Raw genomic sequence first — 18,001 nt, forward strand, 5'->3', positions numbered from 1 at the left:
ATAAAAAATTTGTAAGTAAAAAAAGAACAATAAATTAAAAATGCTTTGTCTTTGCATGGTCTTTCCTGTTTCTAAGTAAAGTTTTGCTTTGTTTTCCTTTAATTCTGTGATGAAACTCATTGGGATTTTGAAGGGAATCGAGTCTAGTCTGTAGCATCTCGTCAACAAACAGTACTTGCAGAACCAGGTATCTATGAACTTAGAGCCACATCACTCACTCTATACAGAAAAACATCAATTAAAATGGATCATTTTAATTTAAATGATTTTAATTTTAAGGGATTTAAAACCTAAAATGTTAGTGCTTCCAGCAGAAAATATAGGGAATGCACTTGAAGTTATAGGACGGGCCAGAACTTTGTGAATAAGACTTCAATAGCAAGGAAACTGTCCCTAAACATCAACAAATGAGACTAGCTGAGATTCGAATGTTTCTGCACAGTAAGGAGATGACTATCAATTATTTTCCCAGATACACCTCAGAAATTAAACTGATATCCAGAACATATAAGAACAGCAAAAATTAAACTTCTACATCACAAAACTGTCATTTGATAAGTAGGCTGATGAACACCTGAAAGTATGAAACACAAAAGCCGACAAATATATATTTTAAATGTTCAACATCCTTAACCATGAGGCAAGTATAAATTATAATCTCAGACCTTCCATTTCATCCCAATGAATTTGGCTATGGCCAGGACCACAGGTGACAACGAAGACCAACAAGATTCTGGAGAAGAAGAATCATTCCTTCACTGTTGATGGAAGTGTAAACTATTGCGGCCAATATGGAGGTTCCTCCAAAAAATTCCAAGCAGGGCTACCATATGGCTTAGCTGTGCTATTCTTGGGTATACACAGGGATATGTGCACACTCCCGTTTACTGGTGCTGCACTTGTCACAATGTCTAGGAAACGGATGTACATCCACAGAAGCCTGTATAATGAAATATGGTGTGCCAAGAAAAAATGAAATTATAAGGTTTCTGTATTAATAAAGTGTTCTAGCCACATGTTCTGTCTCATAAGAAAAATCTAAACTTTCAATGCTAACATAAATGTAAATGAGCGGTTGTGAGGGTGGTGTAAACTATGTAACTAGACAGTTGGCTGGAAGAGGGGAACAAGAAGTAGAAGCAATGAGAAAGAGGGCGTAAAGGCAAAAGGTCACATGGGACTTGAAAATTGATAGGAGGCTGTTAGGGGTGAAACAAGGGAGCGTGGAGAAAAATAGAGAAGAGGGTAAAAGAAACGACAAAGGCAAATTTTGTTTGAAAAATGCCTAAATGAAACACAATTCTTTGTAAACTAATGAAATGTTTTAAAAAGAAAGAAAGGAATTGCTTTGATTTTGAAAGACAGGGCTGAGCCTGTTGTTGGAGATCTCAGAGCAAGCTGTGTAGACGTCTTGTGCAACAGCCTAAATTCCGCAGCAGGTGATGTCACCACAACTGTCCTATAAATGGAGCGAAGATTCAGGTGCATCTAAGCAAGTTATATGCACCAATACCCAGGCCAACAGGAATGGCTTTCTCAGTTCTGCGGCTGACTGTTGTCCTGGGACTGTGTGCCCTAATCCTGACAAGCCAGGCAGGTAAGTGTTTCTGATCACGGCCAAGAAACTTGAGCATAGTTAGTGATGGGTGGAAGCTGGCACAGGACATAAAAGGGGAGGGGCATTTTGGCGTTGCAGAAAGAACCCTGGGCTGGGAGTCTGGAAACACATCTAATTCTGAAAGCAGTTTTATTAAGCTTAATTTTGGTTGTATCCTCCATCTTAGTAAATATATGATGTTTGGAATGAGTCCTTTCTTATATTCTTAAATGGTGAAGGGATGCTATTACATTATAAATTCATTGAGAAGTGTTTGTGGGGCGTTTTGACGATTATAATAATAATGTTTAATGATGATGAAGATATAATTTTCAATAGCACTCTATAATGGAAATACAAATTTATAAATGTATATTAGGCATAATATTTAGTACCTCTAGATGTGATACAAAGAAAGAACATTAATTCCTGACAATCTCATATGTATCATGTAATTTAAATAAAAGAGGCAAAAGTTTGGAATAGTGTCTGGTCAATAAAAATCACTGAATAAATATTAAATGATGTTGCTATCATGTATAAACTATTTTTAAGTTTAAGTACAGTTTCATTAGAATTTAAAAGTAAAACATTTCAGGCAGTTTGTGTATCTCAGCACATCTACATGTGTGTTTGTGCACGCGCGTATGCATATGTGTGTATCTTTGAATATCTTAGCTGAGGAAAAATAAGTAAGGGTATTTGAGTTATTAGTGTAGAGAACAGATACATGGTGGCAGGCAGAGAGGGGGCTTTAGAAAAAGAAATTAAGAAGGCCCAAAGTATCAAAAAAAAAAAAAAAAACAAAGTGGCACGGAAATGTGCATGCTTAATATAGAAATAGGAGAAGATGAAAAGTCCCACTTTCTAAGGACTTCAGACAATATGGAAGAAAATCAGCTGCATCAGCTTGGTATTTTTAACTCCTGTGAAAAGTTTAGATAAAATTTAACCAAAAACAAAACTTTTATGTAAACTTTCATTAGACAGTTGCTTTTGTTGCTTTAAGCCAGCATTTGTGACCAATATCTAGAAAGCAGATTAATAAGAGAACTCCACTGATTTAAATAGAAGTTTAACATCAACATATTAAAATTTGACCTTAGAATATATATAGTCCAAGTTTCATCCTTTATATACCTCAAGTAATTTACCCAGGTTCTCCATAAGTTGCTTAGTCCTTCTGGTTTGCTTTCCCAAATCTGGAATCACATAAATTCATGATAGATTCTCATTACAATCTTACTAAATAAACATGCTATTTTCTTTGGTTGGTGCAGATTAGTAAACTAAGATTGCAGAGGGAAAGGGTTTTTTGTTTTGTTTTGGTTTGGTTTGGCTTTTAGTGTAAGCATAAGTGAAAGTCCTCTGATTGTGAAATCTGAGTTTCTAGGTTCTTCCCATTGCAACTAAGCTTGCGTTTCTTTTGTAACACAGAAAGCACACCGAGGGCTGCAATCAGCACACAGCGTTCTCATTTAGGAATTAATCATTTTGTCTGTAGAAGCTATGAATCTTTGTCTTGTATCTGTTCAGGGTGAAGAAAGCAGAATGTGCAACCAGCTACTCAGCAGCAGGTCCCTTTGACTGTAAGCTAGCAGAACTCACAGTCCCAGGTCACTCACGGCACCCCAGTAGGAAACGCAGATGAGGGATGCATGAGAACTGTGCCAGAGGGGGCCATGGGATGTCTGTGTCCACCCTGCTTTCAAAGTTATCAACACAGTGCTGTGAAGGGTGATATTTGCGTTCTAAAGACAATTCTCATTCATCCCTTAAACTGCGAAACTGGTTAAATAAGTCCAGTTTTGTGTTAATTTCCTCACCTATTTAACTATTGATGTTACAGATAAAGTGAACATGCTTTTATAATCACTTTGTAAAATGTAGAAATCTATATAAATAAAATGTACTTGTTCAGAATTTTATAATAACATTTAGGTAAAAAATTCAGCAGAATACTTAGTGTAATAAATGCTACTTTGTATTATATTTTAAAAGAGTAAATATTTAATTACGGACCTTGATTATTTGAGATTTCTGGGAATTCTAAAAATGTTTTAAATTTTCATAATATCCTAAAATGCTAGAGGAAAATCGAGCTACTTATAATTGTGTTGCTGTTATTAATAATAATACTAATATACTAATAGTGCCACAAATCAATTATTGTGAGGGTACCCTGAGTTTGGTTCTGTGATAAGTAGTGTATACAGTGTGATTATATATCTATACACACATTATAGCATAAACAATATATACAATACTTTTCTTCCTACCAACATCATAATGAAGAAACTAAAAGACAGTGGTTCAATGTGATTTGCAAAAGTACATGGCTAATATTTTGTTGAAAACAAAAACAAAATCAGATTGTAGGACCTTAAAATGTGTGGCACACCACACAATAATACCTATGAATATGTATATTGACTAAAGACTAGACTGATTCCTGACTTCCCATACACTAATTCCTGGCTTCTCTGGTATTAAAAAGCTTGTATTTAGTATTACATTAAAATGAATGAAACTGTTATGTGTTGCCAAAGAGGACTCTTCCTTTGTGTAGGGACTTCCTGGGTTACACTTGGCTGGAATCCCCGGAGAACCAGTCTAGAGAGAAAAAGCAATACAATATGAAGACCATGCCCCTGGAGACAGACAGAACTCAGGTTCATTTCCTGGCTCAGTTGCTTTTATTGAGTGACTTTAGGTGAGTCGTTGGACTTCCCAGAGCATTTCTGCTCTTCTCTGGAAACTGTGACTCCATCACTCAGTGGGAAGAGGATACAGGTCTATGAGGTTGTCCTCGCCCAGCATCTGTTTCTTCTCACAATGAAAATAAGCCCATTCCAGGAACTCTAATCACACAGACCTCTATGTGAGTGTCACCATCTTTAGTTTAATTCAAGAAAAAAGGTTCTTTATACACTGTATTTGGAAAGAAACCAAACCAAAGCAAAATGTGTTCTAAATGAAAAATTCAACTGTTGGATGAATGAATCTTTGATTATCATCTCTTATAAATCCCAGATTTATAAATCTTATAAAGAGCCTGTTAAGCCTTTGACTATGACATAATAAATATAAATGCTTACAGAATGTATTGCCATTTTTTTGCTAATAATTTCTATCTTAGAATACAACATAGATAACACATTTCTTCCATCATTTGGTAGCCCTGAAAGGGGTGTGGTTACATGACCTTCACCTGAGTCTAGGGGAAATAGTACTAAGAAATTGAGACCTAATGAGTCAAAACTTGTAGTGGGGAAGCAGTATAGATATGGAACACTTTTGTGTATCTCAAAAATCCTTTTTGTACAAACAATGCTTAGTATTGATCTTAAATTTCATAAACTTCTAGAGTCAGGAACAAGGTAAGTTCTTCAATTTTTAAATATCACTTAAATGGACTTTTCTAAAATTCATTTTTTTCTAGCATTTGTGAGTGCCTAAAAAATAATTAAAACTGACTTTTTTATGAATTTGAATTTTCAAATAAACAGCCAATTGTGGCTATTGTGAGTCTATCCTGGATTTCACATTTATCAGTCTTAACTTTAAAATAATCTAAGGTTCAACTGAAATCAAATAAGTAATCCAGTATTTTTTAATTAATTATTTTTTTAAAAAAAACAATCTTTTCTTATTTTACAAAGCAATCCCAGTTTCCACTTCCTCCCTTCCTCCCACTTTCTCCACCTTCTCTGCACTCCACCCCCCATCCACTCCTCAGGGAGGGTAAGGCTTCCCATGAAGAGTCAACAAGGTCTAGCACATAGCTTTGAGGCAGGACCAATGCCCTCCCCACTATATCTAGGCTGAGCAAGATATCCCTCCAAGGAGAATAGGTTCCAAAAAGTCAGTTCAGGCATCCAGTATTTTTATATAGAGTTTGGTGGCACCATATTTCAGTTAATAAAATGAAAAAAATAAAGTCCTACATCATCTTATTATTAGGACTCAGAAAGAAGGCAGCACGCTGTAGTTTATACCACGCTACCAGAAGTTTTTGTCTCATGAATGAAGACTATTAACACCCAAGGGACACATGTGCATCCTTCAGCTATGAAGGATAAGGTACATGACTCCTATAGGCACCATGCTCTCGTGGTTTGCACAGTCTTCTCGTTCCTAAATATTATCAGTTTATCCACCTAATAAGCTAAAATTTGCATATCTTAAAATATTACCCAGGGAGAAAAATTACACAGGATTCATAAAAACCATTGCTCATAAAACTAATAGGTGATACAAAACTGACAGAAATTATTTATCATTTATCTTCCATTTGCTCTCATAAATAAAGTACAGTTTGTGTACTTTTCCTAAAAAGAGCACATAGTTTTATCACAAAAAAATACTGTAAAAATCTCAATTTTGATATCAGACAAACATGACCCTTGATTGTATTTCTGTCACTTGGCAATTCTTTATCTTTGAAACAGCTTTGAAACCTCTGTGTGCTGTCCAGATAGCACACGGAAACAATGGTATCCTATATTACAGGGACAGCTAAGCTTTCTGTATCTCAAACCTGGCACTGACATTAGTATAATGCAATGTAACAACTTATTGTTGTACCTGTAGATAAGAGCATCTCTTGATTCTTATCAGAGAAGCCTCTACTTGTAGCAGATGAGAAATAATCTGAAGAAACCCCCTATGAGCGAATGCGCACGCACACACACACAGCTTATCAACATACAGAGAAAAAAGACTATGGAGTGCTCAGGCCCAAATTGGACATTCATATCGCACCATTATTCTCCCATGTTGAAGTGGGTGTTAACATCATGAAAACATTATTTTCCAGACACACCAAGGCAGATACATAGATAAACCTGTAGCAATTGTGGCAGCATGCAAGACCTTCACAAGGCCAGCGAAATAAAATCTCATCATAGAAGAGGGAGGCTGGACACAAAATCCACCACTGGCTGAGGAACTCTTGGTATTTGATAGCTACTGAGCAAAGTCTCTTTCACTCTGGCAGGCTGCCCAGATACCAGATCAAGTCCAAGTCTCAAAACTAGGTAGGAACACAAACTGGACTCGATGGTGAGAGAAGAAAACTATAAAGAAGCAATCTCAAAGTTGGACGGGAAGGGATGAGAGCAGGGAAAGGGTGGTAAGTGGGGAAGATGGAGTAAGCACTCTCAAAACACGGTGCATGAAGTTCTCAAGGAACAACTAAAAATCTCACAAAAAGAAAAAGAAGGTACCTCTGTGTGCTTTGTTCTCTTGGTAACCAAACATAGCCATTGTCTACTTAGATACTTATGTCTGTTACTCATATGTTTTTAGTAATAATGAGATAAAGACTTCAACCAAACAAGTACAGGATGCTTAGAGATACGAGGATGAAACTAAGAAGTTCGTACCAGGTGGATATCAAGGAACACAAGAGATCCAACAAGAAAAACAGATTTTCCTTTTGGATTGCAAGGAATCACATTTGAAAGTCTTTTCTGTTTATGTTTTTGTTTTGTTTTCAGATGACAAGCCAAAGGAAGATGGTAACCCAGATGAGAAATCAGATAACCCTCCAGATGACTCCAGTAAAAAACCAGAGGCAGATTTCCCCAAATTCTTAAGCCTCCTGGGTTCAGAGATCATTGAGAATGCCGTGGATTTCATCCTTCGCTCCATGTCCAGGGGATCGTAAGCAATGAGATAAACCTCACTTTTGCCAGTTTCACTGTAGAAAATGAGCGCACTCAAGAAAATGAATGAAATAGAGCAGATGCATTCATTTTTTTCATTGCAACAAAAAACGTTGCCCTACCTTAAGTTACATTTTACTTGCAAATGAAGTGCCCTGAAATCTAGCGTGAGAGTACTGACTCAAGATCATTTACACAATATTTTAAAATCCAGGGACTATAATAGAAGGCCAGAAGACACAGAACCAAGAAATGGAAGAGAAGTTGTGGTCTTGATGATGAATGTGAAGAATCCTGTATTTGGTTTCTAGTTGCAGTAGTTCAGGAGGGGGTAGCTGAAGTAGTTGATGATGTCTCTTTAGACGCAATATGCAGAACTCTCAGGAGCAGTGTGTTGGCCACCATGAAGGATAATCCAACCCAGAGACTTTCTAATGTTCCCAGCCTACTTCTTTTTTTCTTTTTCTTTTTTCTTTTCTTTCTTTTTTTATTTGATTTTTATTGAGCTCTACATTTTTCTCTGCTCCCCTCCCTGCCTCTCCCTTCCCCTTCAACCCAGCCTGCTTCTTAATATGCCTTAGATTTAACATATCTTGGAGTTGACTTGACTTCTCCTTTTTCTTCGTACTTCTTTCAGCCTGCACTGCTGCAAGCTGATGTTTTTTATTCATTTTTACATAGACACCTGTGGAGAGTTTGACAAAACTCTGATTCATCACCTAAACGGTAGATAATTAATTATGTTTGAATTAGACCTCCTTCATCTACAATACAGCTACTCACAGGCAAGACTAAGAGTGCAGTTTTAAATGAGCTTTCTGGGGAATTCTGACACGAAAGCCACACCTAACCAGGGGCTCGCCTACAGAGGTTAGCCCTAAAGTTCTATCAAACCCTGAAGTTCTGTTCATATTCTACTTAAATAGAATTCTCAGGTTTTCCTGGGGTAAATATACATGGCTTCTTAAACTCAACCAACAACAAATGAAGAGCCATTTTTATAAAGGGGCACTTGGGACTCTTATCTGCTTAAAATCTCTATGTTTGGTTGTATAGGGTTCTGCCTATGAACCTTCTCCACACATTGTTAAAACTCGATGATTCTGTTTTATGATTTCCTTTCATTTTGTGGAATTTTTATTTGTATACGTTACCTCCTCATGATTATTAATGGAAACAAGAAGGGAAGTTATAAGAAATGAGTTAATAAACATTTGATGCATTCTAAATACAAAGTAGTTAATAATGTCACCTACAAAGCATAGCAAAGCAAGGAGACAGAATAATTACTTCTCCACTGGGGAAGTTTCCTGATGCAAAATGTCAGATACACTGCTGTATTGCCCTTAAAGTTTACTATCTGTTCCATTAAGGACTTGTAGGTTCTGAGCTCAGAAATGTTGCCTCCTTGTCTATGCTTCTCCTCATCATATTCAGAGCAGACTCCTCCTTTGTGATACGAGAGCTTTTGATGAGGTCAGGCGTGCCGCCTCAGGAGTCCCTTCTGCCTGGACCGCTCTTTGAATTTCTCACAACCACTGTTTGGTTGTCACTCATCTTCAAGCTCCTCCTCACAAAACAATTCTGTTATACTCTTATTGCTAATTTCTCCGTCCCTGCTCACTGTTCCCTGTCACTTTGCTTTGAGATGGTATAATATTACTTACAAAAGTCTAAAATTATTTGTTTGCACTTATGTAGCTTAATGAAACACAGAAACCAGATAGGACTCTCTTGTACAATATAATATCATAGCATCTTTTCAATGGTGTCAATCAGCAAATAATTGTTCATTTGAGGGAACAGTTAAAGAAAATGAGCTTATGGCTTGTGCCTAAAGCCCATGTATTCCAACTTGTCTATGGAAATCTAAGGGTCTTTGTTTGAAGGCAAAATAGTCCTTGTTCAAGCAATCAAATGTAGTTGAGGATATAAAACATATTACCAAGTTCCTTTACAAAGGTGTGGAGGTGCTTCATGAGAGGAGGCTTTCAAAAAAGTGTTTCTTTCTTAATATATAAAACACTAGGATGGAAATTATGAAGGACAAGATCTAGTCTGTAAATTCCTCCTTTAAAAAACCTTCAGTCTTTAAGGTCAGATAACATGGACTGATACAAAGACAACTACAAATAGCTAGCAAGATAATTCTATCTGAATACCAATACCCACAGAAAAGTGTGCGGAGGGGGAAATGTGAACTATAATTTAGATAGTTAAATATAGGTAAATGGATAGATGTAGATATAAGCATATTTGCTCATGTCATCAGTAAACACTAAAACCCATTAGTTTGCTCATTTATTACCATCCCTGAAATGCTTCCTTGAATTTCTACCACTTACACAGCAAAGTACATGCCTAAGGCTAATGGTGAAGGTCTGCCCTTGATGGTCTTGTATTTCCTGTTACTTCCACTGTCCCTCCCATCAGACACCTATGCCTGAACAACACATGATATCTGTATATGTATGAACACTCAATGCCTCTGCATAAGTTTTTCCTCCCTCTGTCAACAGCTTAGTCTGAAATCTGCAATTTATTTATTCAATAAACCTAATCACTTTCTAAAGCCCAATTCAACAAGATGCTCTGGGAAGAAGTTGCAGACTCCCTCCAATTACAAAATTTAGGGGTTTGGGTTTGTTTTTGTAACTTGGAATTCATAATACTTTGTATTGTTGATGCAAAGCAACTGCTCTCGTCTTAAAGGAAGTGAGGGATCATTTATTCTAGAGCCACTTTGAGTGACCATGGCCCAGGAGCACTGATTTAGGTTATCTCAAATTCCATGTTCCCCCATGAAGGCAGTTTATGAAGTTTGTATTATGTGCTAGAGCAGAGAAATTCCTAAATCAAGGCAAGTTTTAAAACATGTTGATGTGTACATCAGAGAGGCAGATATATTGAGATGGAAGAATCTATTCTATGAGCTCAAGATGCTATCTGATGACATTCTTATCTTTTGGATTGGTAGAAACTAGTGATTTACCAAATCAGTAGATTCCAAAAGATTTTAATCTACTGTCACAAGATAGTATTTCCCACACAGGATAGGGTGCAGGAGTGAGTAGTAGTAAGTCATGACTGTTCTGGAAGGCTAAAACTAGCTCAAGATAAAGTAATTAACCTCTGGAACTGTGATATTCCATTATCTCCACAATGCCACAGAATACTCAAATTCTTTTTTTTTCTATTTTTAAAATTGATTTTATTGAGTTATACATTTTTCTCTGTTCCTTTATGTTCCTCTCCCCTCCGCTTCAACCCTCTCCCATGGTTCCCATGCTCAGTATATTTTGGCTTTTACTACTTTCCCTGAAGATTAGATTCATGTATGTCTATCTTAGGATCCTCGTTGTTTAGGTTCTCTGGAGTTGTGATTTGTAGGTTAGTTTTCTTTGTTTAAAAACCACCTATGAGAGAGTACATATGACAATTGTCTTTCTGGGTCTGGGTTACATCACTCAATATAATGTTTTCTAGCTCCATCCATTTGCTTGCAAATTTCAAGATGTCATTATTTTTCTCTGCTTTTTAGTATTCCATTGTGTAAATGTACCACATTTTCTTTATCCATTCTTTGGTCGAGGGGCATTTAGGTTGTTACCGGGTTCTGGCTATGACAAACAATGATGCTATGAACATAATTGAGCACATGTCCTTATAGTACGATTGAGCATCCTTTGGATATATACCCAAAAGTGATATTGCTGGGTCTCAAAGAAGGTTTTCTTTTCTGAGAAATCGCCACACTGACATCCAAAGAGGTTGCACCAGCTTGCATTCCCACCAGCAATGCAGGAGTGTTCCCTTTTCCCCACAACCTCTCCAGCATAAGTTATCATCAGTGTTTTTGATCTTGGCCATTCTTACAGGTGTAAGATGGAATCTCGGAGTTGTTTTAATTTGTGTTTCTCTGAAGATTAGGAATGTTGAGCATTTCCTTGAGTGTCTTCAGCCATTTTAGATTTCTCTGTTGAGAGTTCACTCTTTAGGTCTATACTCCATTTTTTTGTATATTTTGGAGATCAGACCTCTTTATGATTTGGGGTTGGTGAAGATCTTTTCCCATTCTGTAGGCTGCCATTTTGCCTTGTTGACCATGTCCTTTGCTTTACAGGAGCTTTTCAGTTTTAGGAGTCCCATTTATTAAATTTTTCTCTCAGTGTCTGCATTGTTGGGGTTATATTTAGGAAGTGGTCTCCTGTGTCAATGCATTCAAGTGTACTTCCCAGTTTCTCTTCTATGAGGTTCAGTGTGGCTCGCCTTATGTTGAGGTCTTTGATTCATTTGGACTTGAGTTTACAATACTCAAATTCTAATCAGCCAGTCAGTCTCTGCAGACACAGATTCCTTTTGGAAGTTTTATTCACAGCCAAATACAGTTTCTTGTCAGGAGTTGTCATTCTCAATATCAATCTGTATGGCAGTGCCCCCCTATTTGTTTTAAATGACCGGTTCCTGAACATGTCCCCATTCTCCATTAGACTACAGCCTGTTCAAAAACCATACATTTGCATCATCTTCTATCTTCTCATAAACTACCTTGCTTCCTAGCCTATGAGTTATAGATGATAGTGTGCCTGACATATATTCATCACTCTAGAGAATTCATTTTTGAACTTTGTGATCCATCATCCTTTTGTTGTGAAAATGTGGTTCCATCTTTTTTCTTAGTTTTTTACACATGTAAAAGAAGTATAAAAATTAGTAAAACAAATGTACTCAAATTCAAATTCTTTGTTAAATCCTGTTTTATGTGCTAGCATCATATGTGTGTGTGTGCATAGCTAACACATACAGATACATATTTATATACATAATGCATAATCCTTATAGGGTTTTGTTTATTAAAAGACCAATAACTGATAGGTTTGTTGCCGAGCTCAGTGATAGCCATGCCCCAATACTTTGACAAGTATAAACTACTGTGGAAATCTTGAGTCTTACTTCACTTTTTTATAGCAACATCTGGAGAAGGAAATTATACCTCAGCTATGAGAAATCTTAGTTCTAGGCACAGCAGCACAGGCTTGTAACCCAGACTACCCGAGATACGGAGCCTGGAAGATCACAAGTATGAGTCTATCCTGGGGAACAAGGAAAACGCAATTTCAAAAAGATAATGAAAATAAAAAATTCAAATAGAAATGAAGGGAAATGAGACAGTGTAATAGTGTGATCTTGGTAACATTCCCATATGTCTGTATAACTCTTGTTTTTTTTTTTCTTCTCTTTTTCAAGAAGTTTTATGGAACTCGATGAGGACCTTGGACAGCCGTCTTCAGAAGTGACCTCCTAAGGTGATTTTAACTAACATTTTACAAGCAAAATAACAGCATTTTTGACACAGAAAATAGGGGTTTGGATTATTGTATTCATTGATTTTTGGGACTCATGAATAACTACAACCTAAATGATAGGGTTTTGTTGTTGTTCTTTCATTGTACTAATTGTAGTTTGTTTCTAAAATTACACCGAAGAGTCTATAGTGTTATTTTGTTTGTCAGCTTACTGAGAGGCTCTTAAGGGAGGAATCCAAGTGTGGCTTGAAATAGTGAACAATGGGAAGGAAGAGGTCTGGTCCCTGCTACAGTTCTTCTTAGAACCTGCCATTAGATCTCTGTCCTCTCTACAAATACATAACATAATCCGATTATAAAGAGAATCATTTATTTTGACTCGTGATTTTCAAGGTTTCATTCTCTAATGCACTGGTGTCATTGCTTCGGGCCAGTCGTGAGGTAGTACATCATAGCAGGGGCCTGTGAACCCCTCACCTCATGGTCAAGAAAAGAAAGAGGAGCAAAACCAGAGTTCCATAATGATCTTCTTGTCACACACTCAAGGCTAAAGACTTTCCACAACCCCTAATAGCACTGAGTTAGGGAATCAAGACTTTCACACCCGGGCCTTTGAGGTGGGGGGAGGTTATTTAACATCCAAACCTTAGCTTGCTTTGTACAAATCTACCTGTGAAATAAGAGGGCAGTGCACACTTAAAAAATAAAACATCTAAGGACCCATATAATTATGCAGTAAATCAATCATAGAAAGAGTGGAATTTGCCACACTTAATCCATGGAGAAAGCACTAGAAATTTCCTTGTCACACATACAGACATCTAGCTTACCTGCAAACCATGTGGTTTGAATTTCTGAACACCCACTCTTGCCTTACTCAATTATCTCCTGAGAACTCGGGTTGAAATAGAAAAACAAACATCTTACAGACTGAGCAGTCTCAGTTCCTGACTTGAAATGAGTTACTGCTCCATTTTAAGTGATGGATAGATACCTAATTTATAGTTTCTGTGGAAGACAAACATCATTATCTTAAGTCTCACAAGTGAAGAAACGAAAGCATGGAAAGAGTTGTGGGTATGGTCATATTAAGGAAGCAGGAAATGGCTGGAACTGAGTCCCATGCCAGGATATGTATCCTACATCTGAGTCGTATGTCACGGCTAGAGAGCAGAGAATGACATATGAGCAAGCGGCTGGAGTCATGATTAAACCATGACGCTTGCTAAAACAAAGCTCCTCCCTCTTGGTTAGTTGATTTGCTTTTATACACACCTCCAGAAATCATGGCCTTTCTCAACTTCTGTTGTTATAGAGGCTGGGAAAGTTTCTTTACTCTACTGGCTCCATTTCATAACTTAGGTGTGGCCAATGTAAGCTCAGAAAGTCACTAATAGATTACCCTAGAGCATAGCCTACTCTTTCATGAGCTTTGAAGAATGGAAATAAGGCTTGGGTATTGTCATCAAGATATGCCCAACACACATAATCCTGATTCTTACTCAAAGCCAGACAAACTTCTAAAACCACTCGCTTGTGTGGTCATGTTTCCATTTTCTCCTCAGGGAAAAGCTTTCCTCATGTTTCAAGTGCCCTAATTCTTGGTCTTCACACAGGCTGCTACTGTACACCTGTAATCAGTTATGCCCATATCTCAAATCCTGACAGGGCCAACCTGGGCTTCGGTGTAGGAGGAATAAAGTAGGTGAGGTGTTATGGAGGAAGAAAAGTTCAGTTGACATCATGACAGTACAAGTTCAGCCTGTACTGAGGACGCCTATTGTCTGTGCCTCCATGGATTGGTGACTCCACCTCCTTCAGTCTCATTTCTCCGCTTTTGAATTTGAAACACTAGAGGAGTGTAAAGATTCCAGAATGTAATGGAAGGATTCCCTTTTTTAGCTACCCACAAAAAAGTCTTGAAAAGATTGATTTCTGAATAAACTCTAGCTGCCTTAATGATCCATGGAAAATGGTTCAATATGGAGGTGTAAAAGAATTTTGATATGGAGTATCTCTTTAAATGACCACGACATAATCACTATGGATAGCCCTTAATGGGTAATTGAAGTTTTGTTTCTATGGTTAATGTCTTATCTAATCAAAGCAAGCCATCACTTTACAATTAAGTGATTCACAGTAATGCCTGTTTCTCTATTTCAGAAAATGTGACCAAAATATATTTATAGATTAGTGGGGCTGGAGAGATAGCTCAACAATTTGAGTACTTACTGACTTTCTAAGTACTTGTTTGATTCCCAGCTCCCATGTGGGGCCTCTTACAACTGCCTGACTTCCCCTCCAGGGCAGCCAAGAACTCTACCTTCCCTGAACACATGCATGCACACACAGAGAGAAAAACACTTGCATATTAATAAGTAATAAGATAAATCTTTTTAAAAGATACATAATTAAAGATAATTGATAGAGGATCAATAAGTGTCCTATGTTTATTTTAGTTGTGTATTTGGTACCATGTTTGTAGCACTCATCACCTTTTTGACGCACTCCCTTAATGAGTATTGCTCTATTCTAATTATGTATTAAACTTTGTGCACGCTGCCATTGAAAAGGTCATCATCTGGGCTACCACTGAGTTCAGTGTACCCTGAGAACATATAGGTAAATGATAGGTACCTATGGTAGGGCTAGGGGAATGTCTTGGGTAAAGGCAACAAGGAAACCGAGGAGGAGGGGTGAGCGTGATGAAGGCTTTACAAAGAAAGTGAACTGGGCTAAGTCAATATCAGGGGATGAAAAGAGGGCAGTACAGAGATCAGAAAATGATGATGCTCCAGCAAGTGAACACCTCATTAATCTGAGATCCCCTCATCCTCAGCTACCCTACACCGATGTGACTCCCACTAGGTATAGGGTTTCCAAAAATTTTTAACTACTATTTCCCTGAATTACTTGAAGCCACTTGGGTTCAATTTGTTCCTTTTTATATCTTAACTCATTTGATATATTTGACTCTAAACTGCCTTTTCTCCAAAAAAAAAAAAAAGGATAAACCTCATTAGGTAACTAAGATCTTCAGAAGAAGCAGTGAATGAGAATGTCCTTTACTAATTTTTATTTCTATGAAGATTACTTTTGTTAATATACATATATATATGTGTGTGTGTGTGTGTGTGTGTGTGTGTGTGACACACAAAGTCTTGTGTTTAGATTGACGATGTCATACCTAAAAATAAGTAAATTAAATAGAAAGTTCTGATGCAACAGATGATCAGAATTAAAGTTGGGCACACTCTGCCGCTTCTCAGGTCAGTTTGCTCTCCGCTAATGATAAGATAAAATGCATGTGACTGCTGTGTTTTTTGCATCTGCCAAATACCAGGCCGCAGTGAGAGTGATGTCTCTCTTCGTCCTTGAGTTTGTTCTGCATGCATTCCATCATTTGGTGCTAAGCCATTGCTTATATACCTAGAGATTTTGTGCGTGTGTTTCTGTAATTTTGTTTCACTACTTTCTCAAACCTGTTTGACAACTGAATTTACTGTAAATCTCCTCTTGCTTTCAAGTGCAGAAACATTAAAATTTTAAAGAAAAGGTAGAAAGTATTCACTTTGTTGCTAAGTTAGAATATTAATTGTTGGTCTCACTAAACTTGTGTTTTAAAGGGCACACCCATCTGGCAGCTGGACAAAACAAGGACAACCAGATCTTGAACATCTAGTTCTGTTTTACAAACTCGTCCAAAACCTGAGATATCAAGGCAGCTCCCAGCAAGTCACCAGGAATGAATCCCCAGTTTTAGAAAAATATAATCTTTTTCAGCTCTTTGACTTTGCATTTCTCTCCCTACAAAGTCAGAAAAAGGACCCTCTTAGAGTTCTACCATTATATACTTGATTTTATGGAGATTTTTGTTGTTCCTGGCAAGTTTCCCTGATGTATTTAACTTTGTAATGAAGCAAAAAATAAGATTATACATTGCATATACATATGTACATAAGCAAATTCAAGGCTTCTTTGTATATACAACACACATATATGATAACAGATTCTAAAAGATGAAGTAGCACATTTAAAATTTAAAAGCCAGTATGTAGTAGAAAAGGGACTTAATTCTTGCTTCAAAAATAAAGTTTTTTTATTTCTAAAGATATATGAAGTTTCAATATTTTACACATTTTTTAAAAAAAGTTTTTCTTTCAAAATATCTAAGTCCCAAATCCTTTGTTAGTAAACTCAAAACTGATCTACTGATGTTCCTCATTTCATTCAAATGTCTGTTTCTCTTCCATGGTCATTATTCTTCTGCTAAAATATCAGGTGTTGAGGAGGGAAGAGGACCTGAACCAATGAGTGTGGCCTCTTCACAGTTCACAGAGTTCACGTCAGTGCACAGAGCTGAGTCCTCAGAAGCCATAGCAGCCTACTCAACAGGTGCTTTCTCCCAGAACTATCTAATAAGTCAAGGGGAAAAGACTGAAGTGATGGAGCAAAGTGACCGTAGCAACACTGGAGTCTAGAACACACATTCATTCTGTTTCCACTGTTCAGGTCACCAGATTTGCCCGGGTCCTATTTTTCTCAAGCACTGCTCCTGTTTCCAATCCCACCCTGAATACAGTCATTGTACTTGACAATCTTGCTGTTTTTATTTATCCGTGATAGGTTTGCATACAGCACAAAGAACCTTTAACGATATTGATGGATAAACCATGGACTGAATATCGAACCAGTGGAAAATAAAAATGAACATTGTATTTTACAATGAATTGGGATAGCCCATTCTTTGCATTTTTTTAGAGAATGGCATCAATTTCAAATATCACACCCTTCCTAAGTTATCTAAATATCTATTAAGCTCAGCATCTGGCAGACAGACAATTAGAGTGCTTCTGTGAACCAATTGCGGTCCCAAAATCTCTTTTCAGAGTTTTTTGTTTGTTTGTTTTATTTTGGTGGGGACACATTGTTTGTTAGTAGTACTGTGGGTTGAACCCAGAGTCTTTCACAGGCTCTACAAGGGTTCCTCCACTCTGTGTGTGTGTGTGTGTTTGAAACACACAACACACAGAGAGAGAGAGAGAGAGAGAGACAGACAGACAGACAGACAGACCGACAGATAGAGGGGAAAGTGGGGGAGGGGAGAGGGAGTGAGGAGAGGCCATGAAGTGGGGAGAACAAGAGCAAGAGAGCAAGAGCTCACATGCACCTGTGTGGGCACCAGGAGCTGCCCATTGCAAGGAGACTAGAGGAGACTATACATGAGTCTTCTCTATTTCTATCAATCTCTGCTTTGTTTCTTTGAGGCGGGGCGTCTCCTGGACCCTAGAACTTGAGTGTTTTGCTGCTTGACAATCAACAAACAAAGCGAGTCTCTTGTCTCTCCGTCGAATTCTAGGGTTGCAGATCTGGGCAAGACCACTCCCAGCATGCCACTTGGGTGCTGGGATCCAAACTCAGTTCCTCAC

General features: G+C 37.5%; 1 protein-coding gene across 1 annotated transcript; it reads left to right on the forward strand.

Moving 5' to 3' along the window:
* Nucleotides 1–1,477: 1,477 nt before the first annotated feature.
* Nucleotides 1,478–17,306, forward strand: C13H5orf46 (chromosome 13 C5orf46 homolog). Its single transcript, XM_048419169.3, has 4 exons — nucleotides 1,478–1,597; nucleotides 7,099–7,264; nucleotides 12,514–12,572; nucleotides 16,199–17,306. Exons 1-3 carry the CDS (start codon nucleotides 1,528–1,530, stop codon nucleotides 12,569–12,571), a joined length of 294 nt encoding a protein of 97 aa, XP_048275126.1. The 5' UTR covers nucleotides 1,478–1,527; the 3' UTR covers nucleotide 12,572; nucleotides 16,199–17,306.
* The last annotated feature ends 695 nt before the right edge of the window (nucleotides 17,307–18,001 follow it).

This window comes from Myodes glareolus, chromosome 13 (assembly GCF_982192425.1).
Source record: "Myodes glareolus chromosome 13, mMyoGla1.1, whole genome shotgun sequence".
Classification (NCBI taxonomy): Eukaryota; Metazoa; Chordata; class Mammalia; order Rodentia; family Cricetidae; genus Myodes; species Myodes glareolus.